Below are 15150 nucleotides of genomic sequence, written 5' to 3'. Positions count from 1 at the left end.
CTAAGAATAATCTCTTATTCATTTCGTAGAGTAATGTTATCAAGAGTTGAGATAAAGTCTTTGAGGTAGGCTGATTGGTGACAATGTAACAAATTGCCTTTAAATCAACTAAAAGTGGTGCGGTCCAATCCAATGGTGAGAAATGATTCTGATCTATTGGTTAAAACTTGTTCTCCCTTGTCCAAGAATTGTTGAGAACCATTCAATCATTGGTGATATATCACTTAGATACCATTTTTGAGGAAAGTTTGTTGATGAAATTGGATAAATCCCCTCTAAAACACTAACATTAGATGCAATTTCAATTCAATGTTTTCCAGAACTCTTTCTACCTTTTAAATTTCAATCATTCCAAGTCGCATTTTGTGAACACTATTGGATTTCACAGGGACTTGTCGATTCTTATTAAATTAGCAAGTTTTAGTTTAGGTGACTTGCAGAACAAAGTTATAAGTATTATGAATCTAACAGTAACTAAGAAGGGTTGTGAGATTTTAACAAAGAAACAGTAGAGCCTCATTATCCTGACCTTGTTCCTAACTCTTACTAGCATTAATATAGGTAGCCTAGAAACAATTAAAAAGCTTCTTCCATTCCTTCTTTATCTTATTGTATTTTTCTGTTTTCTTGAAATTTTAGTGGACCAGGATTTTGAAGACTTAATATTTTTATCTTCTTCATCAGTTGCCTTTTTGGTGAGTTTTTTCATTATATACTAGGTTAGAAGACCAAGGAGTTTGGATGTCTGATTGAGATGACAATAGGACCAGATTTTTTCTTCTTAAAGCATTATCTGTAAATTTTGTAAATACTGTACTCCATTAATTTTGTTCCTTTTATTTCACTACTGATTTTTTTTTTTAAAATAAGGAAAACCTGCCAAACTGTCTTGACCATATGTTCTGATAAGTAGGGGCTACCATAAAAACAGCTAAATATTATTTTGTGTCCATTTTTGTTGAAAATCCTTACATAAGTTGTAAATCATTGACATTTAAAAAAACCGAGGATAAATTTTATTGGAAATTTCACCTTAGATATTTTTTTCGTTAAAATTCTTATTTGAGCAGAAAAACTGTATTTGAAATAAATCTGAATTTTGAATACACGTGTTAGAGAAGGCCTTCTTGTTCTTCTGTCTAACCCTTGATAACTGAGCCATGCTTTGAATACATGGTTGTCTGGCATACGATATCCCACTGTAACCTACTATGATCTTTCAGTGTTTTCTCAATTTCCATGGATGAATTCCATCTTAATATGTAATATGCATCGTTGTCTGGCATATGATATCCCACTGTATCCTTCTATGATCGTTTAGTGTTTTCTTGATTTCCATAGATGCATCTTTGATATTGTTTTTTGTTTCTTTGAAAAATTATATCTTATGTTATCTTTAGAATTTTCAAATGAATAATTGTTGTCAGAAGTGATATCTTAAGAAAAAAGGATTTCATGTTTCATTTCATTCTCTCATGTAATGTACATAATGTGTACAGGTTGAATCAGGCAAACTAATACTAGAGGAGGCAGAATTTGACCTTGGACGTGAGCTTGAAGGACTTGTAGACATGTTTTTTGTGCAGTGCATTGATCATAACACTGAACTTGTTCTAGACCTTGATGGTAAGTAAATAGTTGTGATATCTTTGAGAAGTTATTCAGGTATTCACATTTTTTACTGTTTTCCCCCTTTCCCAGTTTCTTACTAAAAGATTGGCAACATGACTATCCATGGATCAATATCATTATCTTCAATCCATCATAGCTTTGGATGGAGACTACTAATTATGACTATGATAATTATAATCAGTATTTTAATTATCCCTTTTTAAAGTTTAACACAAATCCTATAGTTCTGTACTACACAAAAATTAATTTATAGAACGCATTTCTATAACTTTTTCCTGAACCAGAATTCTATGTAAAAAATATCTTTATTCTTCAATTTCCTTCTCCTTAAGCTGGCTTGCTAACTTCTTTCTAAAAGTTGTACCATATCAAGAAAAGGATTTTATAGTCTTTCTGTTTAAAATATTGTGGTTAAGTGCAAAATTTCAATTTTGAAAATAGTAGTTCAGATTATTAGTTCAGATTATTATCTACAAAGGTGGTGCACACGTTTCAATTGAAACCTTACCTAGGATAAATAATCATAAACCATACATTCAGGAGCCCTAATAGACTTAGAAAGGTGAAACAATGTGAAGATAAATTGATTGTTTAAATCCAAAAACAGAAATATTTTCACATTTTGTGATGAGTTTCATGAGGAAATTATTTTCTCCATGAATCAGGCATTCTTGGGAGTGGCTATGCAAGGAGAAAGGGCTCCCCTAAATTCACTTAAACCTAACCAAATGCATATCAGTTGAGAATCCTTGAAGGCATCAGTGATAATCCACATTAGATTTGTTGCACCCATTGATCAAAAGCTACTCAAAATTGCTATCCCAAAGTGTGAGTTGAATTTCAAGGAAACATGAACTGAATATTTTCAAATTCCACTACCAAAATTTCCCTCAAATTGATCAGGATGATATTCTAGATAAAGTAGGGCAATTGGCAATTTTGCTAGCACTTGCTGGAAGAAATGACTTGTCGCAAAGCCGAAACTAATGATTTTGTTGAATAGATGCATTGAATTTGCATATCACAAGCAATTATTCAAATAACATTGCAAGAAGGTATGAGAAAAATGGTATCTATGCACAAGGATTTTCTCATCACCTTGGATTCATGGTGCTATATGCATAATGCATTACTTAAAACAGTAGTGGATTCATCAAATCGCACCTTTGGTGCAACTCTTTTAGGAATCAACCTCCAAGCCTCAAAAATGACTTTCACCCTTGAGCATCACCATGAGGTTCTTGAGATGGTAGTTTAATTTCTCCCCCTCAGAATTGGAAGTCTTTGAATTGTCAATGACATTGATTGGAACTTACAAGTCTATGGTGCTACCATTCTTGAGAATAATGTAGGTGATCCCTTGCCTCCGATCCCCTAGATTCTAGATCTAATGGGGAAAATGGATATTTTTCTCACACTTACTAGAAGAAATGACTTGTTAAAAAGCCAAAACTGAAGCTTTTGTTGAATCCATATATTGAGTTTGCGCATCACATGCAATCATTCATATATCATTGCAAAAAGGTATGAGAAAAATGGTATCCGTGCACTAGGATTTTCTCACCACCTTAGACTCATGGTGCTATATGCATAATGCATTACTTAAATCAATTGCAGGTTCGTCAAATCACACCTTTGATGAAACACCATTAGGAATCGTCCTCTAGGCTTCAAAAATGGTTTTGACCCTTGAGCATCACCATGAGGTTCTTGAGATGGTAGTCACTATTGGAGGTCTTTAAATTGTTACTGGTGTTCATTTGAACTTACAAGTCTATTGTGCTACCATTCTTGAGAATAATGTAGGTGATTATCTCCATCCCTTTCCTCCAATCTCCTAGATTCATGCAAAGAATCTCTTTTTCTTTAGACTAGTAACCACATGAAAAGATTCATTTTTCAATTGCCTAAGGTCATTGCAAAAACATTGTTTGTAAAGGAGGCATATCATCTCTTCTCCAATGTAGTCACCTTGAAAGTATGAGCTGGAAGTCTTCAAAATGAAAAGATTCTTGTTGACCAACTTATCCTTTAAAAGTACTTCACTCGAAGCAATTCAAATTTCTCAACTTAGCCTCCACTAAAAAGACCATCAACAAGTGAAGAGCTATTGTGAAACTTGATGAGTTGTAAAATACAAATTTTGTTATGTTTAGGTTGGGTGGACTTCACCACAAGTATCATGTTTTAAATATCAACTAATGTGCAATTTACGCATTTCAGCATACTTTGATGTTAAAAATGACGTCTTAAGTCACTATTTGGGTCGCCATGGTAGTCACAAAACTAGTTGTAAAGGTAGTTATAAGTTTGTTATTTCTCATAATTATCTTGTGAGTTTGTAAAAGCAAGGAGACTTCCTCATTTGTTCTGATGTCCCAGATTTGGAATAGGATTTAATAATAAATAATTATTAAATAATAAGATATTAATAAATAAATAATGATATTAAAATATAACAATAGACAAATATATAGATATAATTTAATATAAATAAATAAAAATAACATTGAAATTCAAAGATCAATAGTTAAATTGTTAATGTTTGGTTGCTTCAGTTGGATAATCTCATGAGACTAAACTAAAGTTACACACACACACACGCATATATATGTATGTATGTATGTATATTTGTATGTGTGTAGTTAAATAATCAATTGTCATATTAATTAAAATGAATAGACATGTCCCTGGAAGGGACATGTCTCTCCATGTTTCATCCTCAATATAAAGAGACAAATTGCTGCCCTTGGAAAGCACATACCTAACATGGCTGCAGACATTTGCGACAATCACAAAACCTAACATGGTATCAGAGCTAGGTTCTTTCAAATGGGTATTACAAGCTAGAAGGTAGATCTGAAAAGCAAAGTTTGGGATGAATAATTAAATACAAACAATGTGACATTGAAGGAGAAGAATGTCAAGTCAGGGACTGAAAGGATGTATATATACATATAATATGTGGAGAAGACTAGTATAGAGAAGCACATATGGAGAATAGAGACAATCAAAAGACAATCAATATCAAGGACAGTCTTCCCATTGGTCCATTAATATGGAGAAACAATAGTGGAATCAGATTGCATTTCGACACCAAATATTGAAGGCTTTGGTTGTGAAGTGAAATTCATAAGAAAATAAGTAAAGAATTTTCAAACGCTTCTTTGACTCTATCCTAAAACTAACATAACTATCATTAATGGAGCACTTCTCTTGCAATACGTGATTCCACTAATTACCTCAAATCGGGTTTCATTGTCTTCAAACTATGGTTAGTGGTGAGAGATAGAAAAATAATATCGTAGTTGCTCATAAATTCTGTGGAGTAATCAAAGTGTTCATCTCTATTTCTATGGTCCTATGTTGTTACAAGAAGTTCCCATCTTCATCATAGGTCGAGTCAAAAGCATATACCTATGAAGCCAAGACCAAAAATATAAGAACAATAATGAAACAATAACGTCATAGTTTCCTCCTTGAGGAACATATGGGTTATAAGGAAGAGTTCCAACTAGCTTATGAACTATAGAGGACCTACAACTATTAGGTCGAGAAGTATGAAGCACATAATTATTGCATTTTTTTCATTAAATACGTTCACTGTCTACAAAAGGATAAACAAGCAACATTAAGGGTAAGTTAATATTAAAGGCATGCGAGTTCTACATTTGGCAATGAGGAATAAATAGTAACACCAAATATATTGAGTTAGTGACTTGGACGATGATTTCTCATCAAGATATATTTGAAAGCATCGTATCAAATGACGTGGGCATACAAATTCGTTGATAAAGTCAAGAAAGAAAGGATTTGGTGCATTAGATCCTCCCTAATCACATTATAGTCATAGAATAATCATCATAAAGAAGGCCACAAAGACTGCATGCTAAGAAATATACCAGGAGCAAATAAACCGAAAAATATAAGGGCAAGGCATGTGAGGTATGTTATATTATAAGTTATATGTTTTATCTAAGTTGCCGGTTCGGGTTTGGTTCCAAGTTCTAAGTTCAAGAACTGGTTCGTAAGTTTGTCAAAATTTTGGAAAGGGGTTTGGGTTCGTTGGTACAAAAACATGTAAAAATTAATAAAATAATTATATATATATATTATATACAAATTTATGAAGCATGAGTTAAAGTTAGAATGTAGCATAGTAGCATAAACACATCTAAACAAAAAAAACACCATAAACAATTAAACTTGTAATCATAGTGACCATACCATCATATAGTTCAATCAACTTCAACATCAAAGATTCAAAACATTATAAATATCATTGTTTTACATTCATTGTTCAACTAATGGAATGGAAATCAAAATAACTATTAATATTCTAAGTTTTGCAATCTTCATCTTCTTCGTCATATTCTTCCTCTTCTTCTTCTCTAGTATTACTTGAGCTAAGGCCAATGGGATCAGCAGCAGAAGCAACAATGTTATTGGCATCAAAGTTATCAAAATCATCCATTGTAAGCTGAGCAATGGAAGCATCCAAGTCCGTAATCTCTACACCTATATCCCACTTCTTTGTCTCCCCTTCTTTGTATTCTCTACTCTTGTGCTACAAAACATTTCATTTTTGTCCAAAAAAGCACTTTCTAGCCAACCATGGGGCCCAGTTCGCTGCTGGTTCGAACTTTTTGGTGTTGGTTTGCCCAGGTTTGAACCTTGTTCAAACGCGATCGTACCTGCCAGGGAAAAACCAAACCCTGCCTAAACCAAGTTCAAACTAGACTAGAACCGCGGATTGGTTCAAACTTTTCCTGGTTCGAGGGCAGGGGTGTTTATCGCACTGGGGTAAAGAAATGAATGCATATAGGCAATAGATAAGAACGACATAACTCCTTTTATTAGTCGCATATGCCAAAGACATTACATTATGCTTATGATGAATACAATGATCCCGAAGGGGGTATATATACATCTTCAGGAACCTTCCCGAGGGCTACATACAACATGTCGGCTACATAATAAGACCCTTCCCGATACCGACAACATACATCCTGACACACACCTTATCGGCTACACAACATTTACTGACGACCAAGGGGGGGGGGGGGGGTTACCATGGTAACTTAGTGTTTTATTAAATAGAAAAAGCTATCTTTATTAGTTTATGAAACTATCATATGATTTTTTCATATATATTTATGATATGTGAATATCAAAAGAAATATATGACTGAACATTGATATCATCAATATTTAAAATTTAAATGATATAATTATTAAAACAAGGAAATAATATGTTAAAAATATAGATTAAAGTATATGCATATATATTTATCTACATTGAAATGATCTTATTATGCAAAATCATTTATTACCCTTGAGTATAAGTCTCTCTCTTATTATTTCAATACGTACTATAAGAGATGTTTGCCTTGATCTTTTCCTTCGAGTATATTGTTGCAGAAAAAAGGGAGATTGATATAACATTCAGAGGGAGTCTGACACTTCTTCAAAGGAAACTTTGGATGAGGAGCTCTGAAAATTGATATTCAGAGGGTATTGGAAAGTCCATATGTGTGACTATATGATTTTAGTGGGCCTATCCCCCGTGCACATCATGAGCAAGTGACGACTTCCAAATGATTATCACTCATATTGCAAAATTTATTGGAAGGTAACGATCTCAAAATAACTTAAATCATGATATACATTTTATGTAAATGTTGAAATAGATCGTGATAAATTATATCTTGTAAATCAACAAAGTGTTAGATGTCATTCACTTGACGGTCTATGAGTTGTTTGTATAGATATATGATAAGTATTTGGCGAAGATCATGTGTTGATATTTTGCAGGCCATTACCTTATTGAGTACTTGGCGAATATCATATATTGATATTCTGCAGGCCAATACTCAGAGTATTTGGTGAATATCATATGTTGATATTCTGGAGGCCAATACTCATGAAATCAAATGTGATATCAAAATGGTAGAAATCTTCTGATCAAAGATATCCTTAAATATTGTCATTCCGAATATTACCAATGGTGTAATATCTACGTGTTCATCCTCCCTAGCTAAGAGGGAGTGTTAAAGTTTGGCACCTTTAGTTGGCTAAACTCATGAGACTAAATTGAAGTTATATATAGAATCATAAGTAAGGATTAATAATAAAGAATGTTTTATCCCACATTGTTGAAAGTACAAGCATTCACCAGCTAAAAATCCATATAAGCAAGGTCATCCTTTCATTTGTGATATGTTATGAAAATTGGATATAAAAAGTATTTCTCCATTGTTGCAGGGAATCAGTTACTGATTTCTAAGGACAAAAACCCTTAGGAAGCTGAAGGTTGGACGCAAACCCAAGCCTTACTTCTAAGTAGATTCATTTCAGAATTTACCATTGGGCTTTAAGATTAATTTGTTGGAATTTGAAGCATATTTAAAGGAAGACATTGCAGATTTAAGAACCAACAAAGGCTGACCTGTAGCCTTTATTTGAAGCCATTAATATCAGTTTTCAATTTTCTAATTGTTGCTACAGTAACTACATGAACAGGGATGCTATAGTACCTTCCTCTTGGCATACAGGGTTTATATCAAGCAGCGGTCAAAGTTGGTCAAGTGTAGAAGGCATACTTATTGGAAAAAATTTATTTGAGGTTTTGCTTACTAGGTTGCACTTCCTGAATTTTATGTCAGGTAGTTTTTACATCTGCTGTCATCAACATGAAATCTGGGTATAAAAGTATTGCATATCAACTATTTGTAATGATGCCTGTAATGATACACTAAACATAACCAAAAGATAAGAAAACAAAGACCAAGAATTATGAACGTATATCTTTTTTTTTTTTAAAACAACAACTCAACTTAACACAAATACAAGTAGATATCGTCAAATATATATCCATAATGATGTGAATACATTTCGAAATCAGTACAATAATGAAGTACAACATCATTCTTAATCACTAATGTCCAACATATGGACCCTACTGGAGATTAAATACTGATTCAAGGAATAACTTCAACAGTCATCTTTAGCTACTTGTTAATTGACTCAAGCACTTGTAAAACATACAGAAATGCAACACAACAAAAGATGGGGGGCTCAGTACACACTAAGTTAAAAAAACATCAACCACTTGCATAAATGTTAAGATTTACATATACATAAACATACTACAGATATCAGAACTACTTAACATAATGCAGTTTCAAAAATTACTATGCAAGAAGTAACATTTACTTATCATTGCAAAAATTAAACTCGCACTAAGAAAATCTCGTAAATGATTCATATATATACTGAGGTGTCATCACTATGGTACCAAGATTTTGCATCCATGTTTGGTATGCCCCTAGATTTCTCATAGTGGTACTCTCTATTATACTCGTCATACGACGTAATAGAGACTTGCCTTATTCTCCGTACTTAACCATATAGGTTTAAGTCATTGGTAGGCCAATCATCTTATAATTTGAAATTAACCCACCCAATTCATTTTAATGTTATCACTGAATTAAATAACTGAAAAGGATTAACCAGATTCAGCCACCCCGATATATGCTCATTACGACTTTTTTTAAAACACACATCAAATAGATTTACTAAGAATGCACATGCATCAGGTATCAAATTAGTATACCACATGATACTACATTTTTCATCCATTTGCAACCTATCTTATTCTGACATCTTTCAAAGGTAAATTTAGATCATTACAGCAATAGGAACAAATCTTATAATACCAAGATGGCATAATTACCATTAAACTGCTAACTCAACTTAACGGTATTTATGAAATCATAATACTATAACACATCTTCCTACTGAAATAATCATCTTAACTTATCGTTGAATAGACCAGGATATCATAACCAAAATAAATATGATACTTCTGTTTAAAATAAATTATATCATCATACATCATAATCCTTCCTTTATTTGAAAACAAATTTTTCATTTCAGTAATGGATAGAATAACATCATTAGAATAATATCTTCTAATTTATAAAATTTTCATCTCAAAAAAACATAATATATATATCATTGGTATGTCTAAAAGAACTTCATAACAAATTAAATTTATACATCATAACAGATTTCTACAACATTCAGTTTACCGTTTGGTATAAGCTCTATCAATGCTTTTAAACAAAAAGAACATAATCAATGATACCATATATTCAAATAAACTTATTTCCAAATTGCCAAATATAATTTCTAACTCAAGATTAGCATACTAACTTACCCTGTGCATGCAATGGCCCGCCTCAAATCTGCTCTCAAAAATGCTGATAAAAACTCAAGGAATTTCATCAAACAATTCACATGCAAGGGACGTATGACTGATATAGTATTTCAGCGAGCTTCAAATGACTTTTTCTTCAATTTGCATCAATGAGAATCTTGTGCTAGAAGACTACAATGGACTACACAATGACCTAACATGAGTGTGCTACTAATTTTGACAATATTCAGTGCATATATATGATCTAAGCATGAGAAATGAACACCTACAGCCAACTAGCATTTTTACAAACAGTTGGTATGCAAACTAACTAGTTGATAAATAATGATATTAAATTGCTTAAATGACACCAGCAACTATTATCTTCTTAACTGCAATGAAAAATACAATGCTCATGAAATATGGCCAAGACTTTGGCATTTACATGGATTACAAAATTATAATGCTGGTATAATGCACACTTATAGCTCAAAACTTATAACACCCTAAAAAGCAATACTAACAAAAGAACCTGGTTGTAGGTGGCTGTAATAATTTCTTTCAATGCTGCCCCTTTTGCTTTGCTTTTTTCGAATTGCTTTTTCGGCCTGCTTTTTTCGGCTTTGCTTTTTCGGACTGCTTTTTCGTACCCGCTTTTTCAGCCTGATTTTTCGGTTCCGCCTTTTCGGACTACTTTTTTCGTACCCGCTTTTTCAGCCTGCTTTTTCGGTTCCGCTTTTTCGGACTGCTTTTTCGTATCTGTTTTTTCGGATTGCTACTATGTTGAATCTCAAGACCATATCTTTCAATGGCGTCAAGATTTCCAGCTTGAAGGGATTTCGTCCTTCAAACTATTGAGACATAATCTCTAGAAAATTTCCCAATTTTTTTGATATTTCCAACCATGCATAAAAGAAGCTCTTCCATTTCTTTTATAGTGTTCTCACAAGAGCTCCATCCTTTGTTTTCTCAATGTGGGATAAAACATAACTCCCTTTATGTAACTTATGTCTCCAATGTGTTATAAAATAAAGAGGACTTTTAATTTAAATATTTCCCACAAACTATAGTCTATGCATTAATAAAGTTAAATATTTAAATTTAACTTTATAAAATAGCTTTATCAATGCATAATAAATCTTGTCAATGATAAACAAGTCTTCCTGTCGATTTTAAACAATTACCATCGACATACCGTTGCCACTGGATGTCCGCCCATGTCCAAGATGACTTACTATAAATAGTAAGTATGCCCAAAGTTGCCTCAAAACCCCTCAGAAAGACCTACAACTGAAACTATCTAGGCCAAATGGCCTCTAAGTCCCTTTAATGTCCTGGTTAGCCTACGGGACCGTGGGGAAATAGGCTAACAACAACATCATGCTATGAATGCTAAAAAGGGGACATTACAGTGCAACTATTAAGGAATTCAAACCAAATTGTATTTCAAACAGGGTGTCAACAGTTCAATAAGCGTGTCAAACTATACTGATATAATGTTGATTCAACCTTGTTTAAGATCCAGCATAACTGTTTGTTACAATGCAGGTTTAATTTCGCAACAAAGATACTACACAAAGATTACTCGCGACTTGTTGGATGAAAAGCCAAATATATTTTCCTTTATACAATAAAATGAATCTACTAGTGAATATGAGAAGACTATTTAATTTTTAACTTACTATTCAAACCAAAGTTTTCCCAAAACTTGTTTATTAACATACCCTGCCCTGGTTCGTATATTCATCAGGGTAATTGACTGTGAACATAACTTATTTACAACTCGACTAACAGAACGTTCAAACCCAAGCTTATTTACTCTATTTCGTCTATGCCCAAAAACCAAATGCAATACTTTGATAGCACAATAGTATTACTAATCACAAAGGCATGATTCTCATAGCGATCAGCTCGATAAATATGGATCCTAATACATTGATACAATTTCCACATTATAAAACAAAACCCCAAATGCGTTCAATGTTACCAAAGTGAAAACACTATACCCACACTCAAGTATGGATATATGCAAAACTTAGCATCATCATGCTGAACCTTGCATACACCCACGCTTGGGTGTCGACTTATATCATTTTCAACAACAGCATTATTTACGAATTTCAAAATAACCCATACAAAATAGAATAGATTAGGGAAAAGAAAAGCCCCCTACCAAATCACAGTAGACTGACAGAACTCTGCTACAGATTCGCTGTCAAGGCTACGAATCCAAAACAAATACCACGCTGCCAACACAACCAACTCAAATACGTCCTCGGAATGGAGTAACGCAGATGATTCAAACAATATCAACCAAAACTTCTGGTAAGAAACCCCATCTTGCTCAATCTCATATGCTCCTAACTCCTTCAAACAAAACCCCTTCATGATGCCGATATCTTGGCATTAACTTACAGATGTGCAATAGAACAGAGAAAAAAAATTGATAAATTTCCTTGCCAAATCTACAAACAAAACCCCATACCAGCTGTACTGGCTGACTAAAACCTTAAGTGCTATAAAAATTCAACAAAAAAAGGTAATGAATGCATCTACAACAACACAGAGTCATGCATACGGCTTCCTCTTCTTCTGCCACATTATATGGCATGATCAAAACAATGCAGAACCCTTTATTACTAGAGCATGCGAAACCATTGAGATTAGGGATATAAATCCTTAACACATATTTGCCAAAGTTTTGCTTACATGATAATCAGCTTGAAAGTATTATAAAAGCCGTGGGCTTCATATCCGCTCTCAATACACCATAGTGTAAATTAATATTGTTAGGGTATCCAAATCCTCAATAACATAAGCAAGCATACTTAAGGTAAATAATTTTTATAAATATATTCAAAAGATTTAATGTTATAATTACATAGTTTAAAAATTCGGTATCGGCAATATCTCGGCTGACCCAAAATTTTTGAAAATATCGGAATCGGCAAAAACTCGGCAAAAAATTCGGCAATAAATCGACACTTTTATCGAACATTTGAAAATATACAATTTCTTAAAATATTCTTAAAAATGCATACATAGTAACATACACACTAAATTTGTAGAACATATAATGATTTGAGATATCTACCATATATGAAGTAAAGTTCTAAGTTAAACAATAATTCATAATTTCATAGCAATTAAAACTTAGTGGATTAACATAGTAATAGAAATTAGAATCATAAACTGAAAAATAAGTATAACATCAAAATATAAATAAGTTCAATACATATAGCAATCAAACTCCATGAAAGTTTGAAACTACAACTTTTGAATACATATTAAGTTCAAGTTTTAGTATCAATGAAAACTAAAAGTAGCAATCATAAATTGCGTCTACGAGTAAAACTCAAAAAAGATTGTTGCTGCTGGGTGAGTGATGTTGAAGTAGTTGCCGTAGCAACATCCTCAACAAGTGCCCTAGTAGGTGCCTCACGCTCCACAGAAGCCTCTGATGGATGACCAAGCTCAGGTTCCACCTCACGTGCTGCCACATCTACATCCCAGTCATCTGCCTCCATCTCAAACTCAGCTAGCTGCTCATATGTCAATAAAGGTTCGCCCACATCCTCATCTACACCCTCACCATCAGGAGGAGCAATCCAATCTACTGAATATGGATCAATGTCATCCAAGTCTAGTGCTGCATATGAAGCTTGCCCTTTCACCTTCTTCTCATGCAAGAGAAGGTTGTACTTCACATAGACCAAGTCATTTAGGTGTTTTTGGGTCAACCTATTACGTTTCTTTGTGTGTATGTCTTGAAAAGTACTCCAATTTCTCTCGCAGCCAGAAGCACTACAAAGCTGCGATAAAATTCGGATGACAAGCTGTCGAAGATTAGGCGTTGTGGCACCATAATCTTCCCACCACAGATCTGCAAGGTTTAAAAAAATCATTTATGATGCGATAAAACTTCCAATAAACTTCACGAGTGAAATAAATGGTATAATAAAATTAAACGCAAGTTCTTTTTTACCTAGCTGCAAGGTGTATCTCCCACGCTTGCAATCAGGAGAAGAAAATAATGGCCCCTCTTCCCTCTTGTAGCTCTGCAACTCATCAACTATGATGTCTCGGAGGTCCGTATCAGCAACCAATCTTTGAATACATGTGTCCAAGCCAATTTGAACCTCTACATCTACTTTAAAAGTGTTGGAGAAATAGTACTTGGGGTTCAAGTAGTACGCAGCTGCATGAATGTGTTGGTGGAGTTGTCGGTTCCACCTACGATCAATGATGTTCCATATGGGTCTATATTTGGTCTCATTTGACCTATACAAGTGCTGAATGGCCTCTTTTGTGCTATCCATAGCCTCATATAGAAACCCCATGGGGTTTTTATCCGCATCCACAATTCGTAGAACCTTCACCAATGGCTCTGATACCTAGACATAATAAGACATACAAAATCAGCCAATGAAAATATTTCAAAATTAAATTCTAAATCATCAATTAAGATTTGAAAACTTACTTTGAGGGTCTCCTTCATTAGCTTTTCAAAGCTACCATCAAACACAATCCTCACAATCTTCTCTGCTTCAGGCGTCTTGGCATAAGGACTCTCTAACCATTTCTTATCAAGAAACATTGGCCTAAGGTCTAACAATGTCTCTGATATGCTTTGCAAATTTAGAAAATTAGTAGCAAAGTGTGTGACCCCTGCTCGTACAAGATCCTTACCACTAGTGTGCTCTCTCATAAGACTCAAGACCCATGTGTGATTGTAGATGTACTTCGCAATATTCCTTCCATCTTCAACCACCTTCTCCACCTAGCTCAGTTTCCCTAGATCCTCAAGAAACAAGTCGAGACAATGGGCAGCACAAGGGCTCCAAAACAATGTAGGATGTCTCTCCATCAGAAGTCTACCGGCTGCCACATACGCAGCTACATTATCAGTCACAATCTGGATGACATTAGCCACTCCCACTTCTATTACCACCTCATCCAACATGTTACACAAATTTTCTGCATTTTTCACTTGATCAGAGGCATCAACTGATTTTAGAAATACCAACTGCCCCCCTAAAGCAACTAGAAAGTTGATGAGTGTCCTATTCCTACCATCGGTCCACCCATCAGAGATAATAGTGCAACCTTTCTGTTCCCAAACTCTTCTTTGCTCTTCCACAAGTTGATGAATGTTTCTTACTTCGTCATCTAACAACGGCCCACTCACCTCATAGGGAGTTGGGGACTTGAACCCCTTACCAGACAAAGAAATGGAAGTTACCACTTGATCCCAATATGGACTGCATAAAGCATTGAAGGAAAGATTATTCCGGACCCAAAATCTCATAATTGCCACTT

At 34.0% G+C, this 15150-nt stretch overlaps 1 protein-coding gene across 2 annotated transcripts in view; it reads left to right on the top strand.

Annotated features, from left to right (window-relative positions):
• Positions 1 to 15150, top strand: part of HK1 (histidine kinase 1) — a 278995-nt gene that overhangs the window by 161761 nt on the left and 102084 nt on the right. For both annotated transcript variants that reach the window (XM_089809077.1, XM_089809076.1), the window contains exon 6: positions 1500 to 1626. In XM_089809077.1, the coding sequence (XP_089665203.1) occupies positions 1500 to 1626 (127 nt within the window). The remainder of the gene's footprint in view (positions 1 to 1499; positions 1627 to 15150) is intronic.

This window comes from Cupressus sempervirens, chromosome 11 (assembly GCF_028749045.1).
Source record: "Cupressus sempervirens isolate cs-2001-9-10 chromosome 11, ASM2874904v1, whole genome shotgun sequence".
Taxonomy (NCBI): domain Eukaryota; kingdom Viridiplantae; phylum Streptophyta; class Pinopsida; order Cupressales; family Cupressaceae; genus Cupressus; species Cupressus sempervirens.
Note: the sequence above shows the minus strand (reverse complement) of the source record. Positions and strands in the feature narration are given on the sequence as shown.